A 23,707-nucleotide genomic window follows, 5' to 3' on the forward strand; every position below is an offset into this window, starting at 1 on the left:
ATAGAGAGATTGAGAAAAGTGGATTCCTGATTGGTAAATTTCTCTCTCTCTCTCTCTCTCTCTCTCTCTCTGAGTAGATGTATTCTTCCCGTGCGCTCTTTCATCTATCCATCTACCCCCTCAGCCCCCCCCTCGTCACTGAGAGGCGCCTGGGGGCAGATGGAGAAACTGAATTCAGCAAGAGGAACTCGGACAATGGCAGGTTGAGCCAGCTTTACAAACTCTGAACGTCGAGTGGACGGCTTGTGAAAGCCGCAAGCCCCAAGGCTTGCTAAAATACTAACCACTCACACACATAAATATACATCGAGAGAAGGAGAGCGAGCGCACGGGCTCTCTTTATATTGATAATAATAATAATAATAGCTATCCAAGCAAGGCAGTTTTTCTGAAAAAGTAGCTTATGGACGATCTGGCCCATAGCCTTTGGCTTCTGTGTGATCGCGGCAGTGACATGGATGGACTTGGATGAGGAATGTGACTGCAACCAAGAATCAACACATATAGTGGCAGTTAGAGTCACCAGAGTGTCCATTTGTGGATGTGACAGCCTCATCCCATTTCAACTCTGCTCGCTCTTTGTTCGATCGGCCCTTTTTCATAAAGTTGATCGAGGGGAAGTAATGAGCTTTTATCCAATTAGCTTGCCTGGCGTCATTCTCCTGCCCTCAGCAGTCATGCCAATAAAACATATTTCGGCTGAGGACAGCAAACACAAGGAAGACAGGGACGCACACACACACACACACACACACACACACACACAAGTGTGATTACAACCACATGTGCCCAGTTGCACATATCAGTACAATTCCACTCAAACTGAAAATCAATACACAGGCATGTTACTCACCGACACAAGGAGGAATTTGTGAGTAAAATATATGCATAAATACACACATACATCCACCATCACACACACTCTTACACCAAGGGGAGACGAGGGTCAGACAGGACTGATTGTCTCTTCCAGTTGCTCCAGAGAGCTTATTGATTTTTCCCACACTCCTCCCTCTATACACCTCCCACTCACCCTCTTGTCTCCTCCAGTTCTCTCTGTGTTATTGTCTCTCTCTCTCTCTCCAAAGGAACCACCATATTTTTCTTTTCCTCCCTTCTCTCTCCTTCTCCCCCGCTTTTGTCAAACCTCACTTGTTTTCTTCTAAAACTCCTTCGTGCTACTCCTCCCATTGTCCGCCATCTCTCTGCTTCCTCTCCAGGCTGTCGCCGCAGCACTGACTGATCCCAACTCAGGTTAGCTCAGATTCAGACTGATTTCTACACACAAGTGCAACAGCACAAAAATCATCTCTAAAGGAATGACGAATATCTGGGCTGCACTTAAAAGGTGTCCTGAACCTCAGATGATTTACTTATCCTCCCCTCTCAAAGGATGCAGAACTCCTCACACCTGAAAGAAAACACTCCACTCCTAGAATCATATTCAGTTTCAGCATTTAAGAGCCATTTCTTCATGGCAACTTACAACCGACCATAAATCATTCACTCACGTCCCCCTCCCTCCTATCAGGCTGGAGCCTCATTTCACTGTGTTTGTGGTGTGCAGCACTCACTGTGCCTAACTTTGGCTCTTTCTCTTTTTGGTTTTTTGTTCTTTGGCAGTACAGTTCACATGAACAAATCCTCTGACGGCTTTCTAGATCCTGCAGTGTGTGATAAACAGATGCCTCCAAAATGGACACCATTGCTGAAGTGTTGTCGGTGTGTCTGAGTCCATGTGTGTGTGTGCGTGAGTGTGCATACGGCTGAGACTATGTGTGTTATGTGCATGACTGTGTGCATGTGCATGTGAGAAGGCAGTGTTTTATGTGTCTAGTTATGAACTCCATGTGGCTTTTCAGTGATTCAGCATGGTGGTAAAAACTATGACGGAGAGAATGATTTTAGACTGCTCTTTATTTGTTTCTCTGATTCAGAGAAAAAAACAGGAGATGAATAGCCATTGTTGTAATCTACTCTGCCTGCTTCTGCATGCTTGCTGTCACCTACAGACTACGTCTTCTCCAATTTGGCGAGACAAGGGATATATGGGATATATTCTATTTCCCTCTTAATCTTAATTTGGGTTCAGTAGTGGGTTGAGACAGATGTTTAATCTGTTGTCACAACAATGCCCCTCAACAAGCCAGCTCCTCACAACGCACAATTAGTTTCACACACATGTTTATCTTGTACTTATGGCTATTTTAGGATAATGGCAGTTGAGTTGTTTTGGTTCACGTCCATGGAAAAGCCGCAGTCAGAGTAGCTGCGCTTAAACACACAAACACTGAGGGGTAATTGTGTAAAAGGATTAGAATGGCTGAGACTCTATTGTTGCACCATGAGGTGAAATATGCAAGAGTATCATGTCTGGATGGAAAACGTCTGTCATTGCTAAACACACATTCAAACAGTCATCCAGAACATAACATGTCTTATTAACTTAACAGATTCAGAAACTTTACTCTGAGGTACTATATGTAAAATATGAAGCAATTTATATGTTTTTCTTGCGTTTTTACTGCCAGTGTGTGAACAGATGTGATGTAACTTTAACTGTAACTTGTAAATTGAGCGTTCTAAACCGTCTTGGTTGCTTTTAACAATCTATAGCCTTCAACAAGACTGAATTGCACTGGGAAAGCAAAAGGAAGTTACATTAAGGCTCACTTGTGACCATCCTGCCTCAGTGCCTGTCCTCTGCTCAGGCTCAGTGTGCAACACCGGATAATGTTAGCTTACACAGTCAAGAAACAACTGCCTCCCTGGACGAACATGAACAATCTATTTCCAGGACAACAGACTCCAACATAAACTCCACATACACACAGAAAACTCCAAAAAAAAAAAAAAAGCAAAGCCCATCTGGTCGAATGGGAATGTGACAAACAAGTGAAAACTAAGGTCAACCTTGGGCGCTCACCTAATGAGTCATAACATAACAGTAGCCAAACCACAGTCTCACATGAGCAGACCTATCTCCACACTTCAGTTTAGCCCTTTGACAGTGCTGGAAACTCAAGTCTAAAAAAGTATATTTCAGTCTCATGTATCTTTTTTCAGGATGCTCACTTATCCCTGACTGAGCACCAGCACATTAGGATGCTGACTGCAGTTCACTTAGAACGAGAACATGCGATTAACAATGATACATATTTTACATACAACACAAAGATTCTCCAGTTATGGAGTATGGCTGCAGCTCAGCTCAGTGTCGTACCGCAACCCTCTTAGGTTTTCAGTGCATGTAGGAAGGGAGGAAATCCATAGGGTGCCTTAGGGCGTAGCATGCCTCAACTAAATCACTTGTTGGATGGTCATTTGGGTGGGTGTGAACCCAGAAATAACAGAAATGTGTTTTACAAGAGATTCGTCCAAGGGCATGGTTGACTATCCCCATGTAAGCTGACCTTCTTTTACTCTATATTCAACAAAGACTCTAATGATATGTATTAGTATCAATGTTGCCCCCTTTACACCACTTCTGTGTCTCTGTCTTTCAGATTTACATACAATGATGGATATTTTCCCCCTCAAACACAACTACTAAACACACACAAACCTGACATGTGAAACCAGACACACCTTTCTCCGGTGAAAGAGAAGAGGAAAGTTTCCAACATACCAGTGCTTCATGGGATCTTATTCACTTCCTCAGTATCTCCTGGGGCCCCAGAGGCTTCGTGTTGGAAACAGACAACAGCCCCATCACAACAAAAAGGTAGCCAGCAGCTCGCACACCTCAGGGCTTCGATCCAGTTTCAATACACTATATGTACAGATCACATCAGCACGAAACTGGCAGCTGGGAGTGAAAGGCATCTGAGACAGGAGAGTTTTTTTTTTTTTTTTCAATGTTCCTGTGTGTTTTGGTGTTTGGTTGTGTTTGTCTGTGTGTGTGTGTGTGTGTGTGTGTGTGTGTGTGTGTGTGGTGGGGGTCTGTGGGTTTGTGTCACTGTGCAGCTGTGTAACCAGCTCCTATGTTGACAGCGCCAATCCAAACACAAACATCATTGGTTTTTAATGATGTGATCATTAAGCAACACACATACACAGGTAATTCATTCATATGTGTAATAAATGTATGTATAAATCCTCTCTGCTATGTGATTTTGTTTCTGTGCATCAGTGAAAAAGAGCAAAGCCAGACATAATATGCGCGTGTGAGTCTGGGTGTGTGTACAGTAGGGCAGACTCCAGGCAGCATGTGTCTCAGTAGCAGCTGTCCAGAGGCCAGGTGGTTGAACTGACCTCAGCGCACACACACACACACACACACACACACCTTTGGCTTTACTGCATGGCCATAAACCAAAGATAACACAAACAGCTCCTAAATCAACAGGCTGGATTGAGCAGTACCAACATCACAGACGACAGACAGTTCACTTCTCATTAGCAGCTCTGGAAACCTCCAAACCTGCCAACTGCAGCATCACTGGATGTGAAATGTTCTTCCTTGAACTATAATTTTAAAAATACAGACCCCTGAATGAAGCTTAAAGGTTGACTTCAGTATCTGTGCCTGCCTCTCGTTCTTTTTTTTTTTTACAGGAACTTGTATAGTTTGTGGTGTGCAGCAATTATTTCCTCTGTCACTTCAGTTTGTTCAGTGTGGGATGGGCCATTAAATTAAAAGTATACCTCAATTCATATTCAAAGACTACATCTAAAATAAAATTATAATAATAATAAAAAAACGGATTGGATGAATGGCACTTGCCCAGCTCGCTGGTCCACAAATCTATTGTCAGTCTTTCTGTACTCCATAGACGAACTTCACTTGTGATTACTTTCTTTATAAAGATAGATTTAACAGCTTGACAGGAACTATTGATTGCAGTCAACCAGAGTTGTGGCGTGGGATTAATACTTCAAGGAAGAAATATAATAAAGCATTACTTGTCGCGTCAAAGATCAGTGTGTAATGTTTCTGAAGCAAAATCTCTTGTTCATATCCATTGGTGAGGTAAAACACGAAAGAAATTTGCATGCACTGCTTTGAGAAATGCAATAAAACTTCATGAGTTCAGTAAATAATAGATTCTTGTTGCTGACAAGTTCACATCGTGAGGACAACAACTTCAAACTGAATTGAACTGATTATATGTAAGAATTCACAGCTAATTCTCGCTCAGATATGTTTGCTGTTTTGCTTCTGGTATGCTTCTCACCATGAAGTTTTAAAGTACAGACATTTATTTCTGTCCTCTTACATTTTAATTTATTTGATAGCAATTTATCTGTTATTGCTGTATTGTATAGTACATTGTACTTTGTATTAAAAGGGGTGTTTGTTGATTTGGCCTTTTATTGCAGTTTGCTCACATGAATCAAGGTCTAACGACAAAGACCAGTGTGTTTTCATTTGGCTGACTTGTGAGTTTGAAACCCTAGAAATGAAAATGTTTGTTCCGCTTGATAATGAAGTTCCTCAGCAAATATTCTGGAAGCTGCAAACAAATATAGAGCTGAAAAAGTGTCTGATCACTTACAGCAGCGGAAAACAGTTGTCACTGACTCCACACTGTCGTGGTCAGGTAAGAGTCGAATTGGCTTGGCGTGCGCTTTAGGTGTAATCTGGAACTATCGAGGTCTGTGTGTGTCGTGTGTAACGCCAGGGCAGGTCAGGTGAGGCTGTGTCTGAACCAGCCATGTGCCCTGAAGCGTCATTGCGTTGCAGGAGGTGGAAGCCACCCTCCGACTCCACCCCTCTGCTTCCCTTTTCTTTTTTCTGTCCCCTCACTTTAGCTATGATAAACCACCATCGATGACCAGCCTCTGTTTGTCTTCTCTCACACATCTGCATGTCTGCATCCTCCCCTTTGTTTAAACATATAAGAACTCTGCCTTTCCTTCATCTGCCTCCCCTCACCATAAAGAAGAGCTCTCCGAATAGACTGTACGGGACTGTGGGAGTGTGTGTTGGTGTGCGGGGTAGGACTGAGGATGCCGCAAAGCAGGGGAGCAGTGCAAGAGGCACACACACAGGACACATCAACATTACAATCACACACGGCTGTTCGTCTTCTGTCATGGGAACCAGAGAAGGATCAAAGGGGAGAGAAAGAGAGACAGCGAAAGGAAAGCGCCACATATTCTTCATCTCATCGAGATATCGCTGACCTCTAATGAAGCACCACTGAAATATTCCTGCTATGCTCATAAAGTCAGACAGCATTGTTCCAAGACTTGTAAAGAATAATACAGTGCCAGTTTATTCATATAATCCATGTCGCACAACACAGTTGTTAATGCAAAGTTAAAAAAACGTGAACAAGCACACACTGGGAAATAACATGCAAATTAATGAAAACAATCTTTAGAGAGTGAACTAAAGGTTTCAAGTGTGAGGTCATCCCTAAAATTAAATGAGAGGTACCTATCTAAAAGGTATCTGTAAACCATCTGCAACCCAGAACTGGGGGAGGATAGAAGTCTCAAAAGCTTTCAAAATATAGATAGCCCATTGAGGTAGCCTACATAACATAGGATTAATATCTATTTCAAAAATATAAACAATGAAATCTGTAATATAGCAAATGTTCACATGTAGCCTACACATGTTCACACAACTGATCCCTTATTGTCTTTAAACAGTAACAAAAATATATGCATGGTCTATTAAAAGCATTGCATGCACAATTAGTTGAAACTCGCTGAGGAAATAATCTGTCTGGCATCAATAAAGGATTCATTTTATTCACATATGATAGGGATTTTTTTTTTTCTCCACTTAATCTTTGGCGTAATGTATTGTCCTTCCCAGCTGCCCAGTGACATCCTTCATCCTTACATATCTTTCACCTAAAGAATGGTGAGATGAAGGAAGACGTTTGAGCTCTGGAAAGTCTGCTGCAACAGCATGCCTACTCAATTTAACTTAATGCTTTAATTTCCGGTACCTCATTATTCTTAATTTAAGAAGCTGCTGCCAACTGTAGACTTTCTTAATTGAAACTGAAAGCAGATTCTATTTATAACGATTACAGATACCTTCGTTTGAGTTTTCATGTGCACTGCAGTTACGATGGAAATGAAAGTTGCAGAGGGCGAAGTGACCCCACAATCAGGAGACAGGTGTCTACACGGAACCGACCAACGGAGGCTTCCCTGCAGAGGAGCCGATGTTTGACACACAGTCGGGGGGATTTGACAGTCCGATTGAGTTTCTGCTATTCTCCACTTTAAATGTCTGTAAGAAGTTCTGTCGCCTTCCCGAGGCCGGAGGAATGAGGCGTCAGGTGACCGGGACACTGCGGAGAGAAGCGGAGTCCCCTTCAGAGACCAAACTGTTGCTGTTTGACAGACGGCCAATTGGAAACCTGCTGCTACCTCCAGGGAAAACGCAGTGTGTGTCTGTGACTGCGCGCGTGCGTGCGTGCGTGCGTGTGTGTGTGAAAACGAGAGAGAAAGAGAGAGTTGCCTGGACAGACGCAGTGGCAGACGTGCCCGCCCCCCCCTCCCGTCTCTCTCTCTCTCTCTCTCTCTCTCTCGCTCTGTCTCTCTCTCCCTCACACACTCTCGGGAGCAGCGCTTTGACGCACCACGCAGAGTTGGATTATAGTATTGCGCGCTGGTCTTTCCCTGGGCTTTTCTTTTTTTTTTTCTCCCTCGCATCGCCTCCACCCTTGCGGTCACTGACCGGTTATCGATATCTGATCGGAATCAATACCTCTCCACCGCGGTGACCTCTGCTCAGTTTTTGGGGGGAAAACCGAGCGCAGCCGCCGCTCTGCTCTCCGGACGCGTGTTGTGAATTAATAACCACCGAGACAACCTCACCTGGAGTGTGTGTGGGTGTGTGTGTGTGCGCGCGCGTGTGTGTGCGTGCGTGTGTGTGTGTGTGTGTGTGTGTGTGTGTGTGTGTGTGAGAAAGAGTGCGTTTCTCTGGATCAGGTCAAGGATCTAGCCGCTTCACCGGTTTGGTTCCGCGCAGACACACGCGCAGACATTACACACACACACACACACACACACACACGCAGGCACACATACAAAAAAAAAAAAACACCGTACACGCACGTACGCACACAGTCACAACGCACACTGGGGGGATTTGGACACCGCATGCCGAGGACATGTGGAAGTTTGCGCCGCTGTAGCGCAGCGAGAGAGCCGGTCTACCGCCTAGTCGACCTTCCCCCTGCCTGCCCGGAGGGACCAAACTCCCGGCTCACAGCCTCCACACACCAACAGCCCTCCCAGAAAACCCAAATGTAAATTCAAAGCCGATAAATTTCAGAAACACACGCCTGAAAAAAAAAAGGGTGGACAGCGAGAAGGAGGACGGCATCCCATTGCGTGCAGAGTTTGGTGAGCTCTCTCAGGGATTGCGGGGCTTTTATTTTTCAACGCCCTTGTGTTTTCTCAGTTTTTTTTTTTGTTTTTTTTTTTTTGTGGGTCTCACATTGGACCCCTACTTGCCGCAGTGATGGTGGGAGCTCTGAGCCCTGTTGGCCCTGGCCGCTCCCCGGTGACTGCACAGGGGCTGCTGGTGGCAGCCCTGGTCCTGGTCCTGGTCCTGGTCCTGTCCGGCGGAGCGGACGGCCAGCCGTGCCCGGCCCAGTGTTCCTGCACCGGCACCACGGTGGACTGTCACGGCCAAGGGCTCCGCAGCGTGCCCAGGAACATACCCCGCAACGCAGAGAGGCTGTAAGTACCGAGGGGAGAAAGCTCAAAACAGCGCAGTTTGGATTGTATCTGCGCAACCCAGGTGTCCCAACAGTCTGGGCACATTTCATTGGGAAAATTATCAGGACATGACTCATTTTTTCATCCGAGTAACAACTATGCACCAATCTTATCCTACTTTAAATAAAAAAAAAAAAAAGAAGCTTTGAATTCAACCTCTCTCCTGAAGCGGTTTAAAGAGTTCATAGCAATTTTACCACGCTGTCAGGTGTTTTACACTGACAGTATTTTTATGGCCATTTTTTCTGCTGTTGCCGAAATAGAGATGAACATCTTAGTTGTTTATACTTCATCCTCTTAAACAGAACGCTGATAGCCCATTGGTGCACTTTTCTTCCTCTCTTGGGAGCCATATCTTAATAACCTCAGATTTAAACTAACACGTCAGACCCTACCCTTTAGGCGCGCGTTTAAATGTGAGCTGTGCTTTCATCCAAGTGAAGTGATGATTTTAAAAAACTGCACAGAAAAAAAAAAAAAGGCTGGACTTGTGATGGCCTGTGTGAAATGTAAGGACATCTCAATGCTGGTCGCGCAGCTGAAGTTAGGGGCACTGCTGCGGTTGTGTCGGTGGTTTCGCACTGTTGCATTAGCACAGCCTCTGTAGACCACATCGGTTTGTCTGGAGACCAGCAAGTTAATCAAAAACGGATTTGCACAAGTGGCTTTCAGTTGAAAAAAAAAAAAGAAAAAAGAAAAAGAAAAAGGGCCGTATTTTATTAGTCCACGAGTCTTTGATGAAATTAAAATTTACCCAGTATGGCGCAACAGCAGCAGCTCCAATGACAGTTTGTGCACTGAGCACGGCACATCATGTAAAAAAAAAAAAAAAAAATCCGTTCAGCAGACACCATCGCCTGCTTTGTCCTTGTTTTTATTGACACCAAATTGTACTGACAATCACTTTTTTTTTCTGCCAAGGGATCTGAATGCAAACAACCTCACCAAAATCACCAAGACGGATTTTACTGGACTGAGGCATCTGAGAGTGCTGTAAGTGTCCTTTTTCGTTTTCCTATTTTATTTCCTCCCCCCCTTTTTTTTCTTCCTTCCTCATTTAGGCGAAAACAAACATACTTTCACGTACAGCCCTGACAAGCAGCACCTTGCATTTCCAAGAAGCCCCGTCCGCACACACACACACACACACACACTCACGGGTTTAACTGTTTGCTGGCCGCTCAGCATCAGGGCTCCTGGAGCTGCTGGAGCTGCAGCATGCAGCACCGCCTGCACCGGCGATCCGTTCAGTATGTGGGTTATGTGTCTAAACGGAAAAGCAAGCGGCACCTGTTAATGCCGTCGCGCTAATCTGCCAGTGGAAGTGTCAGGAGGGGCTTATTTTAACCACAGGGCCCCGGGGCCCATGTGCTGGAGTGATTAACGCGCTGGCGAGGAAGTGATGGAGGGCAAGGAGGGAAAGAGATAGCGGTTATTAGGTGTAACCGCTGCGGGAGGAATGCGGCCGAGAAGGAGGGAAGGGTGGAAGGAAAGGAAAGAAGAAGAAGAGTCATGTAACAACAGGTTTCCTACCTGGGATGAATCCAGGTTAAGGGTTCGCCCGCTCCAACATCGCGGCAGGGATAACCTCTGTTTGTGTGTGTGCGTGTTGTTTAGCTGCTAAAAGGAATACACATTGTTGGAATTCCACCAGAGATTATGTCCTTATTTGTGTGTGTGTCTTCGCACTGTTTGCAGGGCACCCACACACACCCCTGAACATGTGCAACTAAAAAGTAATTGATTAGTGGATCTGAGACACACACACACACACACACACACACACACAGCATATTGTCATCATCTGATTATACCTTTGGGTTTCTGTAACACACATCAGTATAGCTTCAGGAGAACTGCGAGGGCCTGTCCGTGAAACACTTTGACATTTCATCGACTAGATGAGGAAAATGAAAATTAGCAGATGAGTCCATAATGAAAATGATTCAAGCTGCAGCTTTCTTGTCCAGTCATACAGCCTGTTAATGTTTGTACCTTCTTTTCCTGCCCACGAAATTGTCTGTGTGTGTGTGTGTGTGTGTGGCTGCTTGGCTTGGTCAGCACACTGCTCCCGATGGAGTTGGGCTAGTGTAAGTGAATGAGTAGTCACTGCTTTGTGTTTAGATAGAGAATGAATTGGATGATAGATGAGTCGCTGTCTAACTGATGGACCAGTTTTAAAGTCAATTTTGGGGCTCTGTCGACCTTCTGTTGATTGTCCCCTCTCTCCATCTCTCTCTCTCTCTTGCTGTTTCAGACTATCTCCACCAATCTGTCATTTCTTCTTTTTTTTCACACACACTGTCACCTATTTTCTCAATCTCTCCCTCCTTCTCACCCCTCTTTGCTTCTCTTGTTTCCTATCTCATTCTCCTTCAGCTGCTCTTCCTCTTCTCCCTCTCTCTTATCTGACCCCCCCATCCAGCCTTTCTCCTCTTGTTTGGCCTCTCACAGTTTCACCGTACAATTTATTTCTTGTCCGTTCTCACGCTCCATGTGTCTCTCTATCACTTGGTGTTCTCTCTTCTTTTTTCCCACCAGTTTTCTGCTCTCACTTTCTCCTGGTGTTTCTCTTCCAGACAGCTAATGGAGAACAAAATTACTACGATTGAGAGAGGAGCCTTCCAGGACCTGAAGGAGCTAGAGAGACTGTGAGTAACTATTTTGTCCAAGCAGTCGCCATTTTGTCCTTAAACACATTTTCGCCATTTGTAATATTTACATTGGTTGTCCTCAAAAGGATCCATTTCCAAAAACGTGCCAAGCAGATGCCAGTTTTTCATTTTCACATAGGTGCATGCACATTGAAATGGACAAATGGGTGACAAATGAAATGCGAAAAGCCCCTTCAAGTGTTTAAATAAGATAATGGTAACTCAGGTGGAGGGGCGCAGTTTTTCCAAAAGATATATGACGGGAGTAAAGAGTGATGTTCAAAGGTCCTGACAGAGTGTGCAGAAACTGCAGTCTTGCAGGATCATTGCACGTCACACAATGTGAAATACGTTTCATAAAAATCTTGGTTGCAATCTGCGTCAGCAGTCACCATTTTGGATTGGGGACTAAAAAACACACACACATTAAAAAAAAAAAAAAAACGAACAAAAAAAATCATGTTTCCTTTGCAACTGACAGTTGTTTGGAACTCCCTGAAATTGTCCATAATTTTCATACTCAGTTCATACTGCGACCCTTCTGCTTCCCTTTGCTCCCATTCTCATTAGCTTTGCTCGCATTTATTCCGATTTTTCCCTAAATTTGTCATCACCCTGTCTTCATAATCATTCAACCTGACTGTCAGGATACAATGCTGCTGATTTCTTAGTGTAAAAAAAAAAAAAAAAAATTTAGATTGATTCACAGGACTGAGTGACTGAGGAGCAGCTAGAAGTTGTTATGGCACTGGCCTGGAATCACTGGTATTCAGAAGCTGACCCCAAGGCAGTTATGGCATAATTAAGTCTCGGGTGTCTGAGAGGGAGCAAGACAGAAGGGGGACGAGAACCCCTGACTGCTGATATGTCCATTGTGTCGACTGTCAGCTTTGGTTGATGTGTGACTTGTCCATATATGTATGTGTGTTTGCGTGTTTTGTGGCCTGACTGCCAGCCAGTGTCCTGCAGGAATGCAGCAGACTGTGACCGAGTCTGAGAAGGTTTAGAGACAAGCTTTTAATTAAAGACGTATAAATGTCCTCGCTGCTCACACACACACACACACACACACACACACACGCGTTGACATGAACCATACCTGCGTTATCCCCCTGTGCGCATACATAGATGTGCATAAATCAAAAGAAGACAGTTAATCCTGTTGATAGTTGTTTTGGGTAATTCTTGAGAGTCTGAAGGGTGAAAAGAATCGCGTCATGACCGCCGCTGTATGCTGCACTATAGCTGCTCTTTGTTGACTGAGGGAGCAGCTCTGTGGACTGATATAGGGAATCTGCCAGTGTTTCTCATGAAGCCAACACTGGATTCTGTCCAGCTAAGCACTTCTGGGAAAAGAAGTGAACAAAGAGGTCAATATTACTGCTTAGGCTGCTGCTTTGACAGTGAACTTTCATACTGATTATGCCCTGTACAAAGAGATTGTGCCTGCAGTACTTGAACTTATAATGCAGGCTAGTCAGTCAAAAGCAGATGAGACCTGAGACATGTACAGTCAGATTATATGCTTGTTTAGTCCAGTCGTTTACTCTGTCCTGCCTCTGCCGGCTACAAACACCTTTGACAGAAGCTAACTTACTGACATAACGTGACTGTTTAGTGTTGTCCCCACAAGGGTTTTCAACTGTAATTCAGCGTCTCTAGCGTGGCATGTTCACAAACACAAAGATGGAGTCAGTCATCAATGCCCCCCTGCAGCCGCTGAACAAAGGCACATCTCCGGAGTCTGGAGTCTGGGGGCTCATTTCAAAGGCCGCTGTACCCTGGAGGGGGCTGGAAGAGGCCTGCTGGGCACCGCTGCCCAGAGGAGAGGGCCCTAAGCTGGAGTGACGGATCCACATTGACTGCCCCCCACCAGGGTGGAAAACGGTTCCCCCGTCTCATCCTCTTTTGCGACTGGCCCTGCAGGCCTGGGCAGGGCGGGGGCAGGTGTTGGTCAGTAGCTGGGGGGTATGGAGGAGGGGTAGGTGGCCAAAAGGGGGTGTGGCACAATGCATAGATGCACATATGTAAAAACATCCATGGGTATGGATACACTCATGCATGCGCACTTACTTATGCTAGGCTGCTCCGTCAGGTTTGGATTTATTTGGATTTTGACCACACATGTTTGACCCCCCCCCCCCCACACACACACACACACACACACACTCAAGTGTCCTGTCTTCTCTTTCATTCATACTTCAGCCTCTCCTCGTGTTTTTCTTCCATACCCACCAATCTCATTCACCCTCGGTTGTGCTGTGCATGTCATACATTCCTAACCTCCTGCCTGTGGGTGCAAAACAGGGAAGAGAGGAGTTCCTGATCCTCTTATCCTCCTCTCACATTTGACTGGTTTATAGCCTCTATCTCATTCCATCTCACAGTGATGGAATGAGATAAGAGCCACAGAGATACAGAGAGAAACAAAACAGTAATTACAGGTGTGGAGAGAATGATTTCAGAGAACAGTGAGATAAAGACTGAGATAATTAGCATGTAATTGAATAATTACAATGTTAAAAGATTATTCCAACGGCAATGAATAATTGAAAAACTGATTACAGGTAGGGAAATATGTCTAAGAGTGATAGCAAACTAGATAATGACATCTCAAACCAAGTGATTATGTTGTAATATGTGAGGACAATCTGAATATCTAAAGATAGTTGTAACAGTGAGGCCAGAAAGACGGAAATAGATTTCAAACAAAAGCCCTGGATTAGTGCTAAATGATAAGTTCTCAAGCCTTTGGGGCGAAGATTGCACTGTTGTTGATTTTTTATTGTTTGTTGTTTGTTGTTTTTTTTTTCCATTTTCATTGAGCAACTTGAAATGATCTGCGCTCTGAAGATACACACAGAAAAACAATTTCAACACAGCAGTTCGGTCTAAAAAGTAATTTGAGATAGATTTTCTCAGGTCCCTTTCTGTCTGTGCCATGGCTCTGTGTATGCCATGTTTGCTGGCAAACAGCAGTTAGCTCACAGTTTGGAGGAAAGTCTTTTCCAGTACTCCTGAATTTAAATGGTCTGTGGTGATAGCGAAGGAATTCAGGGGTCAGGTGAGAAGACTACATTTCCTCATGTTTGTGTTTTAGGGCAGAGATGTTATCTATCATTAGTGTTTAAATGACAAAGCAGATCATCTTGTAAACCTTGCTTGGATGATGGACTTAGTTCACTACAGATTCACAAATTGTGAACCAAACACATAAACTGGCAGTCTAGATACAGACGCACACCATATGTACTGTATATTGTGTGTGCCACAGACATTTGTGAAAAATGTGTATTTTGGCAGCAGTTGCATCAGTCGAGGAATAATTGGTTTCTGAGGTGGTTTGTTATTTCCTATTTCAGCCAGAGTGTGTAGTATTATAGTACTGCACACCTATGAGGCTCATGGGTGTGTTATATTTGTGTGGTTTTGAATGTGTGTGCAAAGATTTCGCACACAGAATGTATTTGTAGAAATATGTGTGCGTGTGTGTGTGTGCGTGTTTACTGTGTGCGTGTTTACTGTGTGGTTTGTGGCCCTCTAGCATCTGTTTATGACTGCAGGGATTATCACCACACTGCAGTGTGACATTAGCTTAGTGGAGTAAGTCTCACACCTCAGACTGCTGGCTACGCTGTCTTCATTCACTTTCAGCCAGACTTTGACTAATGAGACATGAATGCGGAAGAACTTTGAGGCTGTTTACAATACACACACACACACACACACACACACACACACACACAGAGGGAAACACATGAGCGCACCGGGGAACAGCTTTGAAATATACTTTTCTTCACGGCTGGAACCAAAGCACTAATCAAAGTAATCAAAGAAACGTTCTATTGTAGTCCAGCCAATGGACTGTATGAATAACATGGCACTTGGCATCACCCCATTGATTTCTGAAATAGTGTGACCAAAGGAATACATATCACACCAGCCACACAGATGAGCAAACAAAACAGGATACAACACATCAAAACGTTGCTCCACAACATAACCTTAAACACTGAAACATTGGCACTGATAAAAACAATTCAGGGCAGCGCAGGGCAGGGTTAGCGCTGTTGCCCCATTAAATGAGGGTTGCGGGTTTGGTTCCCAGGCCTGGGGCCTTTCTGGGCGGAGTTAGCATGTTCTACTCGTGTGGGTTTCTTCCGGGTACTCCAGTTTCCCCCCACCAAAGACATCATGTTTGGGTTAATTGGTGACTCTAAATTGTCCGTAGGTCTGAGTGGTTGTTGGTCTCTGTCTGTCTCTGTGTGTTGGCCCTGTGATGGACTGGTGACCTGTCTAAGGTGTACCCCGCCCTCACCCAATACAGGCTGGGATTGGCTCCCGCACACCAGCGACCTGAAAACAAATAAGCGGTGGAAGATGAATAAATGAAAAAGGTCCAATTGTTCAAAGTAATGCCCGATTTCCACCTCACACACTTACACAAAATTTTTGTTCAAAGCAGTTAATGAAAGCGTTGAGTTTGAGCTAGTTCAGTAAATGTAGTGTGATGTTGATCACATCAAGTTGGGACATTCATAACAATGATGCTTCCCTAAGTGATAAATGTAATCAAAAGAAAAAAGAAAACGTTACGCAAGACAGGCCCAATCAGTTTTAAATTTCTTGCCTAATAAACCATTTTTGTGTTACTTTGAGCGTGGACCTAAAACGCCTGATGCCTGAGGTGACAATAAGCTGCTCAAGCTCTCAAATTTCTAAAAAGCATTTAAATGCAGAGCAGCCAGACCGATTTTTATCTATACTTCATTTTCTCAGTCTCCCAGTCTGACAGCATTGCATCTATTTTAAGATGATGAGATCATACCCCCTCTCTGTCCTCCTTCCTCCTCCCCACCTGCAGCACCAGTCCATGCACACTCCCAGAGGAGGTCTAGCCCACTAACGGGTGCTCGTGGCTGGGCATGGCCCGAAGGGGGAGTGGACCTCTCCGCGGGACCACGTGGGGCTCTTAGCCGCCAGAGCCGGCGTTAACCGAAGAGAAGTGAATAATTCAGACACATCACTTTTGCGGGATGTTAAATATTTAAGTGGCCTCTGATGTAACTGTAGAGTGTGAATGTGCGTGCATGTGACTGAGTGCGCTCATATATTGGTGCACTTGTGGGTGGAAGATGGACACAGAGGGGCTGACGTTATTTAAGGAGAGTCCACCGCAGTGTGTAGTGCAGCAGGAACAGGTGAAAGACGAGGACGGGGGGGGGGGGGGAATTAGAGAGAGGCTTTTAAGAGCGTTGAATGGAGTTTGTGACATTTTTGTTTGTGGCATTGCAATCAATATGACTTTTCTAAGTTTCCTATTCGTTTGACATCGGTCCTCTAATGTTTTTCCTCTATTTTTCCATCTCTTCATCATTCGTCTGCTGTAGCAGCCAGCACAGCAATGTTGTGGAGCCTGTCAATGTGTGTGTGTGTGTGTGTGTGTGTGTGTGTGTGTGTGTGTCAGGGTTAAACTGTTTCAGCAGCTTGTCTCTCACTGTGTCACTCAGTTGCCTCACTCTTTAACTCACATCAAGGCACTGCTACACACACCAACACATACCAGCACACAAACCTCTTCACTCCACTCAAATAGGGTTAAATGATCGCACCCAGATTATTAAACTCACCCAAGTTCTCGCAACTCTTCTGTGTGTGTGTGTGAGTGTATGTGATGATGGGTTGTTGTGAGTTCTTTCCCTGTGAGGGCCTTGTTTACTCAGTGGGGTCCTTTTCACACATTCGGTAGCCCGGCCAGACTGCCTGTTTGTTTTTCCCACATCGTCTCCTCTCCTCCGCCTTTGTGGTAAAAAGTCCCCCCTTCCCTTCATCCAAACCCCTTCTCTCATCTTTCTCCCCACCTTCCGTTCATCCTTCCAGAGTTCACTGTTTGTCTGGCAGCCATGTTGTACCCCTTAAATCAAGTAACCTGGATTCTGTTCTTTCTTTTTTTTAAGAATCCATACATGACTGTATGTGTGTGTGTCTCTATTAATCTTCCAATACTTCCATACTTCCTCAAAGAAAGCTGATTTGCATTGAAATGAAACCAAAATTGGATTTGCTGATCAGGAAATACAAATCTAACATTAAAAAAAGCTAATCACACACACATGTAACCGCTTTACCAATACTGACTGGAAGTGGCTTGATAGACCTTATTCTCTAATTTATGCTGTGTTTTTCCAGGCGCCTGAATCGGAATAATCTGGCCGTCTTTCCTGAGCTGCTTTTCCTGGGAACGACAAAGCTTTACAGACTGTAAGTGTTGTTTTATTTCTTTTTTTTCCTATCATCACTCTATCCCTCTGCATTGGCTACTACAATATTTTTCAATTTCGCCAGTGGATTGAAGTCGTTCAGATGAATTGTTGGTGCAAGTAGTATTGTGTTTGTGTCTAAAATATATTGACGATGACTTGAAGTGATTTGTCGGAATATGTTACAGACACTGTGTCATGCAGGAAAAAATAACTGTTTTCTTGCTGATGCAGCCGAGCTGTTTTACTTGGATGAAGGAGTTAGATGAGTGAGTGAACAGATTTTACATGGCCCTCTCAATAGAAGCCAGTTCAGTAGCTAATGGAGATTAGCACTCCAACAGCTGCTGCCCACTGGGAGTGTGTGTGTGTGTGTGTGTGTGTGTGTGTGTGTGTGTGTGTGTGTGTGTGTGTGAGTTTGTGTGTATGAGTGTGTGAGAGGATGGAGTGGAGAAAGTGAACATGACAGATCAAGGCATAAGCAGTGAAACCTAGAAGCAGCTCTCTCTTCTGAAGTCACATCTTGTGTTTCACAGGCGAAGATACGAGTTCTAGTTTGTGTTCAAATCGCTGTTTGTTGTTGTCGAGCGCCTTCCGCTCTTTGCTCTAAGCCTGGCTGTCTGTACCGTAAAACCAGGCTGTGGATTTCCAGTACTGTAGGGCTGGGCTGCCATGCTGCTGAAACAGTGGGAACTAACTTCCCGTCATGGTTATTTGTGGTCTCGGGGAGTAATTATGGTTCCATATATTTATATATGTGGCCGAATATATTTATCTAAAACAATATTGAAACGCTCAGATGATTCACAGAGTGTGTGAAAGTTGTTTATGTTCTGTGGCAGCTACGGTGGTTGGCTGGTCTTGACCTGTCGGGTCTGAGGGTGTGCGTCTGCAATGTGCGTATGCATTTCTGAATGTGTTTGTGTTTGTGTGTGTGTGTGTGTGTGTGTGCCTCTGAGTTTCTCAAGGCCGAGAGTTGGCATTTTGCTCAGCGTGTGGGCTGAGGTAAAAATACAACTCGGATATACTGCTCTCTGCTCAGCTGTCGCAGACAAGAGGCCTCTGTGTGTTGGTGTGTGTGTGTGTGTGTGTGTGTGCGCGCGTGTGTGTGCGCTTTGAGTTTTAGTGCTTATATTTATCCATGTTAATTCTGCATGTATGTCAGAGCCTCACCTCCCCAGGTGTGTGTATGTTTAGGAGCGGGTATGCTAAGACCAGAAACCCACAGAGAAACTTTTTATTTATTTGTTTTTGAAAATTGCTGGATGATAATGAAAATGCAGGTTGCCAAAATGTTTGTATTGCAGCCATAATGCTGCGAGCAGATTTGTCAAACGTATAGAAGTTATTCAAAATGAATGAAAACCATGAGGCTAAGCCAATATGACTTTGTGATGTTTGGCCAATATTAAATTTTATGTCTCCTCCTACACCCCCAACAGCATATTTGTATTTTTAGCAAACAAAACAAGAAACCCTTGAGAACCTCTGAAGTGGAATCTTGTTAAGTTTTATATTGAGGTCAGAAGATATGTGTAAACTGCACCGACTTTGGTTTTTGCGACATTGCTGCTATAAATGAACACTTGCTCAACCTGCTATTATGAAAATTATGTTTTCACTTTTTTGGGGCTCGGAAAATCTGTGTATATATGTGTGTGTGAGCATGTGCTTTATGTGTTCAACGTTTGCTCAAGACGGATTTTTCAAAATTAACCAGAACCACAAGCTTTTTGCTCAGTTTAGTTTGGTTCAATGTGGGAATGAAACAACACGTTTTTGCAAATCCAAGTCAAGTCCCAAGTCTCAGATGAAATGCTCATGCTGTCATCTGCTGCACGCCATCAGCTCTGCTCTGAGCACTGCATTAGCATATCTGAGGCATTCAATAAAGGTACTGCTGTATCATCACTTCTGTATCGATGAAGTTACGCATGAAAATAAGAGACGAAATGACATTCAGCTTGTCAAATACGTGCTTAATGTTAATGCACCAAAACACAGAACAGCTAAACATAATGCAGGCACGTAGTGAGAACATAAATTAGCCCAAGAAGTTGTACTTGGGTCTACCAGAACCCATCTGAGGACATTATCACATACGCTATAAACTGCCACACTTCAAAAAAAGAAATTTGAATAGTTTGGTTAACAATAGGTGAAATAAAACTTTGGTTATTTTTTTGCTCTCCTTTTCATAAGGTAGTCATAAATATCGTTTGGTTCAAATTCAAACTGGATAGTTCTGCAGTAAACACATATTCGAATTTAGACTTCTCACTGCTAACAATCCCACAATGCATTGCAGTTTGTAGATAAGAAAATTAACCTCTTGTGGCACTACTCTTGTGAGCGATGACCTCACATGAGGATGACTCATAAGTGTTTCAAATCCAGATTGACTGCTCACTAGAGAGTGAATTATTTTGTGTCTATTGTAAAGGGAGTAGTGAGTGAGTGGAGAAGGGACTGATCTAGAACACAGCCCAAGACTTTATTTATATTCTGGGCCTTGATGTAAATATTTCAAAAATGCAGGCTATTAGACAACATCATGCTGCCTCATCAAGGTCATTCATCTCTAACCTTAGCAGTTTTTAGTCATCTCAACCTAACCATAAGTAAGGTGAGTGCAATATCTCGTCATTTCTCATATGCATTCAGTGTTTTTGTCCAATTATGTTGATGCTAAAGTAAAAAAAAGAAAAAAAGAATAATAACAAATTATAACGCGGGCTGCATCAATTGTATGTCATCAAAAATACATTTCCTCATTTAAATTTGTTCATAAACGAATAGACCTCCCAGCTGACTGAGAGGGTTTCTGAGTGAACGACATCACACAGATATGTGACAGAAAAACATCAGAGAGAGAGCAGTAAGTGAGTTCTTATAAAACCCCTGTGTCCTCATCCATCTCATTTAAAACACCTGCGTCTGCACCCCCAACCCTGCATCTCCCAAACCACACACACAAATTAAGCCTCCCCCCAACACCCAAGGGCCCAGACTCTATTAGGTTATGTAGACACACATCTGGAGAAGCCATGTGGTGGGCACGTCCCCGACAACTAACTACTGTCTCTCTAACACACACACATAAAGAGAGACAGGCCTCCTGATTCCTTTTGTTGATCGCTGTATCCACACCACAGTAATACTGAAGACCGCAGCTGTGACTGTCTGCTCCGTGAAAGGGGTGAGAGACAAAGAAAGGAACGAGGAGAGCAGTGAGACGCTTTGAACAATGGCTCAAACAGACACAGTTCATTAGAAAGACTCTGTAAAACAAGACGGGCCAGTAAAACCTCACGGCACTGGGCAACAACCAAGACTTTCCCCATTCAGGCAAATCAAAGTTTCGACCTTGAGATCGCAACCCGTACACGGACACACACACGCACACGAATGGAAGTATGTTTTTCTGATGGTGGCAGTAAAAAGTGATATGGCACGACACTGAGACTGGTCTCACTGATTTCCCTCTTCTCTCCACTTTTGTTGTGATTACCAATCACGAATTTTAAACCGTGCAAGATTAAATCAGATAAGCTTTGAAAATCGCTAAGCATTTGAAGGCAAAAAGCAAATATATGACAGAATTTGTGAAGTTAAGACAGCAAGTGTTAACTTCCAGATTCCAGATCGCATATTATTGTTAGATTAAATGAAAAGTAAACAACTGAAAGTGACCCTCAGCAACAAAGAGGAAAGACAAGACATATTGGTTGCTACTACAGCACTACAGATGAAAGAAATTAGGAATGCATCACATACGATAATCCCCATATTCATTTTATTTTAAAACTACGACTGTAGCACTGGACACTATGAATACTTTTTAACCTTTGTATATTGCCGAAAGTGCAGACACATTTCCTCTCGTTCTCCCTGCCAGCTCTCTCTCTTCCCCATTGCTGGGCAGAAATCAGTAGTGAGATGAAAGAGGGAGAGATGAAAGAGGGGTTGATGAAGGGATGGGGTGATGGGAGGATAAGAGAATGGGTCACTGCTTCCACCGCTGAAAAGTCTGGTTATGCTTCAGTATGAGAGTAGATTGATGGGACAGTGTTTGTGTGTGTTTGCGGGTGAGTGTGTGTTTGCTTGTGTTATTTTGTTACTTGGCCGCTTCTCTCCAACATCCCACCAAGGCAGCTTTCACTGCGTTTCCCTGAGTGTAACATACCAAGATGTGCATACAATTCAGGCTCAGATAAGCCGTGATCCAGTGGAAGACTGATTCAAAAACCTCCAGGAAATCAGCAAAAAGAAATGAAAAACCGTGATGTATTTATTAGTAGTGTGGTGCATTGAGGCAAGGTGTTGGCGGCAGCAGTTGTCCAAATGAGTGACGTTGGTGCAGGAAGAAGACTGCAACAAAGAAGCAGCAGTCATTGTTCAGGCAAAGATAAACAGAATCTAACGCAAAATATTTTTCATGCTGACTTTATCACTCCACACAGATCTAACGTATTTGTCTTCATTTACACTTAAAAACAGCTCAAAGGAAACATACGGAAAGGCGAGAGAGAAAACAAGATGATGTATTTTTGTGTGTGAGAGAGTGAGAGAGAGAAAGAGAGTGAGAGAGCTCAAGAAATTTACTTGGACCTCAATCCTCATCATCAACGCACAAAAAAAAGTCAACTCACTGCACCCTCACACACACACATAGAACGGAGTTAAAGTGGTATGGGGTTTGAATTAAAGAGTTTTGGGTGTGTGTGTTTATGTGTGCGTAATAGTCTCTAATCCTCTGCTAAACGGTGCCCTGATGAGGCTTCACCAGGCGGCATTGTTGCTTAGCAGCCTTTAAGGATGTGGCTTTGTCTTCTGTGAGAGCTTAACCTCGCTTCACACACACACACACTCTCTCAAACACACACACACACACACACATACCACCTCGGCCGAGATGACAGGCTTGACATAATAGGCACAAGAGCGCAGGCGTCTTTTAGTATGTGGGCTTTCCCAGCATGTCGACAGTTAACTAACACATAGGGAGGAGGACGGGGAGGAGAAAGGAAAAGGAAGAGAGAGGTCAAAGGTAGTGAAAATGAAATTTTCTCTGAGTAAATAATGTTTTTTCATTAAGACAGAGAGCATTTGGCATTTTAGTTGCCACAGTGACGATGACCTCTGGGTCCTGCAGAGGTCAAAGGTGAAGAATGCTTCAGTCAAGGGATCTAAGCAGGAGATGATTTATCGAAGAGGGGAGGAGGAATCTCCTTCCACTCACTAACAAGCATCATGACAAATTAAACCTCTCTTTATGGGAAGAGATTATCTGGGAGTTTATTATATTCTAAACAACTTTGTGACAAGACCAATATGATTTTTAAAAGACATTATCAGCCATTGGGTATTCACACATATATCATCCATTTTAATTCAATCACTTCAGTTCAGGGCCAAGTGATTGCAAACCAAAGCTTGTTCAGTTTCATAATGTTACATTATGACTCATTTTTCCTTACTGTCAAAAAAATCCTATGAAGGGAAGAAATCAACAGTGAGCTGATCCAACTAACAAGTGTTGGCAAAGCCTGACGTATCATATTTCTCAGTACCATAGGCCTCCATTGTTGAGAAGCTGTTGCACAAAGAGACATGTTCTGTCATTGCCGAGACTTTGAGCTTTGCGGTTTATTTCCCATATTCAGAATCAGAAATACTTTATAAATCCTCCCGGATGAATGAACGAATGCTATTCACTGTTGTGGTTTCAAGAATTCTTAGCACATTAAAAGTGTATCGAATCTGCAACACAAAACAGTCCCAGATAAATTTTTAGTTTTAGATACTTTTACTGAAATACTAAATTTCTTTCTGGGCATTTTTAAAATAAAATTGTAAAAGAAGTGAGTAGCTAAATGTTTTTGTGGAGAAGACAGGGTAGAGAGGTTGGAGAGCACTTAGAATAAATAGACTAAAGAATTTGTTACTTTCGGCTTTTATTCTCCGTACACCTTGCAAGTATACAAAACTCTGTCAAACCCACAAATTTCTTTGAGATAGTTCCCAGCGGAAATTTCTCTGTAGGGCTGATGCAAAAGTTGTACCTTTGTGCTCCAATCTGACCGAATTTACCTG

At 43.6% G+C, this 23,707-nt stretch overlaps 1 protein-coding gene across 5 annotated transcripts in view; it reads left to right on the forward strand.

Moving 5' to 3' along the window:
- Positions 1-7,592: 7,592 nt before the first annotated feature.
- slit2 (slit homolog 2 (Drosophila)) overlaps positions 7,593-23,707 on the forward strand; it is a 78,933-nt gene continuing 62,818 nt past the window's right edge. For 3 of the 5 annotated variants that reach the window (XM_029499034.1, XM_029498952.1, XM_029498870.1), the window contains exons 1-4: positions 8,396-8,658; positions 9,619-9,690; positions 11,277-11,348; positions 17,541-17,612. In XM_029499034.1, the coding sequence (XP_029354894.1) occupies positions 8,438-8,658; positions 9,619-9,690; positions 11,277-11,348; positions 17,541-17,612 (437 nt within the window). In that variant the 5' untranslated portion in view covers positions 8,396-8,437. Of the gene's footprint in view, positions 8,320-8,395; positions 8,659-9,618; positions 9,691-11,276; positions 11,349-17,540; positions 17,613-23,707 lie in introns of those variants that run through there. The other 2 variants (XM_029498788.1, XM_029498706.1) reach the window with 2 other exon arrangements.

Source organism: Echeneis naucrates, chromosome 1, assembly GCF_900963305.1.
Source record: "Echeneis naucrates chromosome 1, fEcheNa1.1, whole genome shotgun sequence".
NCBI classification, from domain to species: Eukaryota; Metazoa; Chordata; class Actinopteri; order Carangiformes; family Echeneidae; genus Echeneis; species Echeneis naucrates.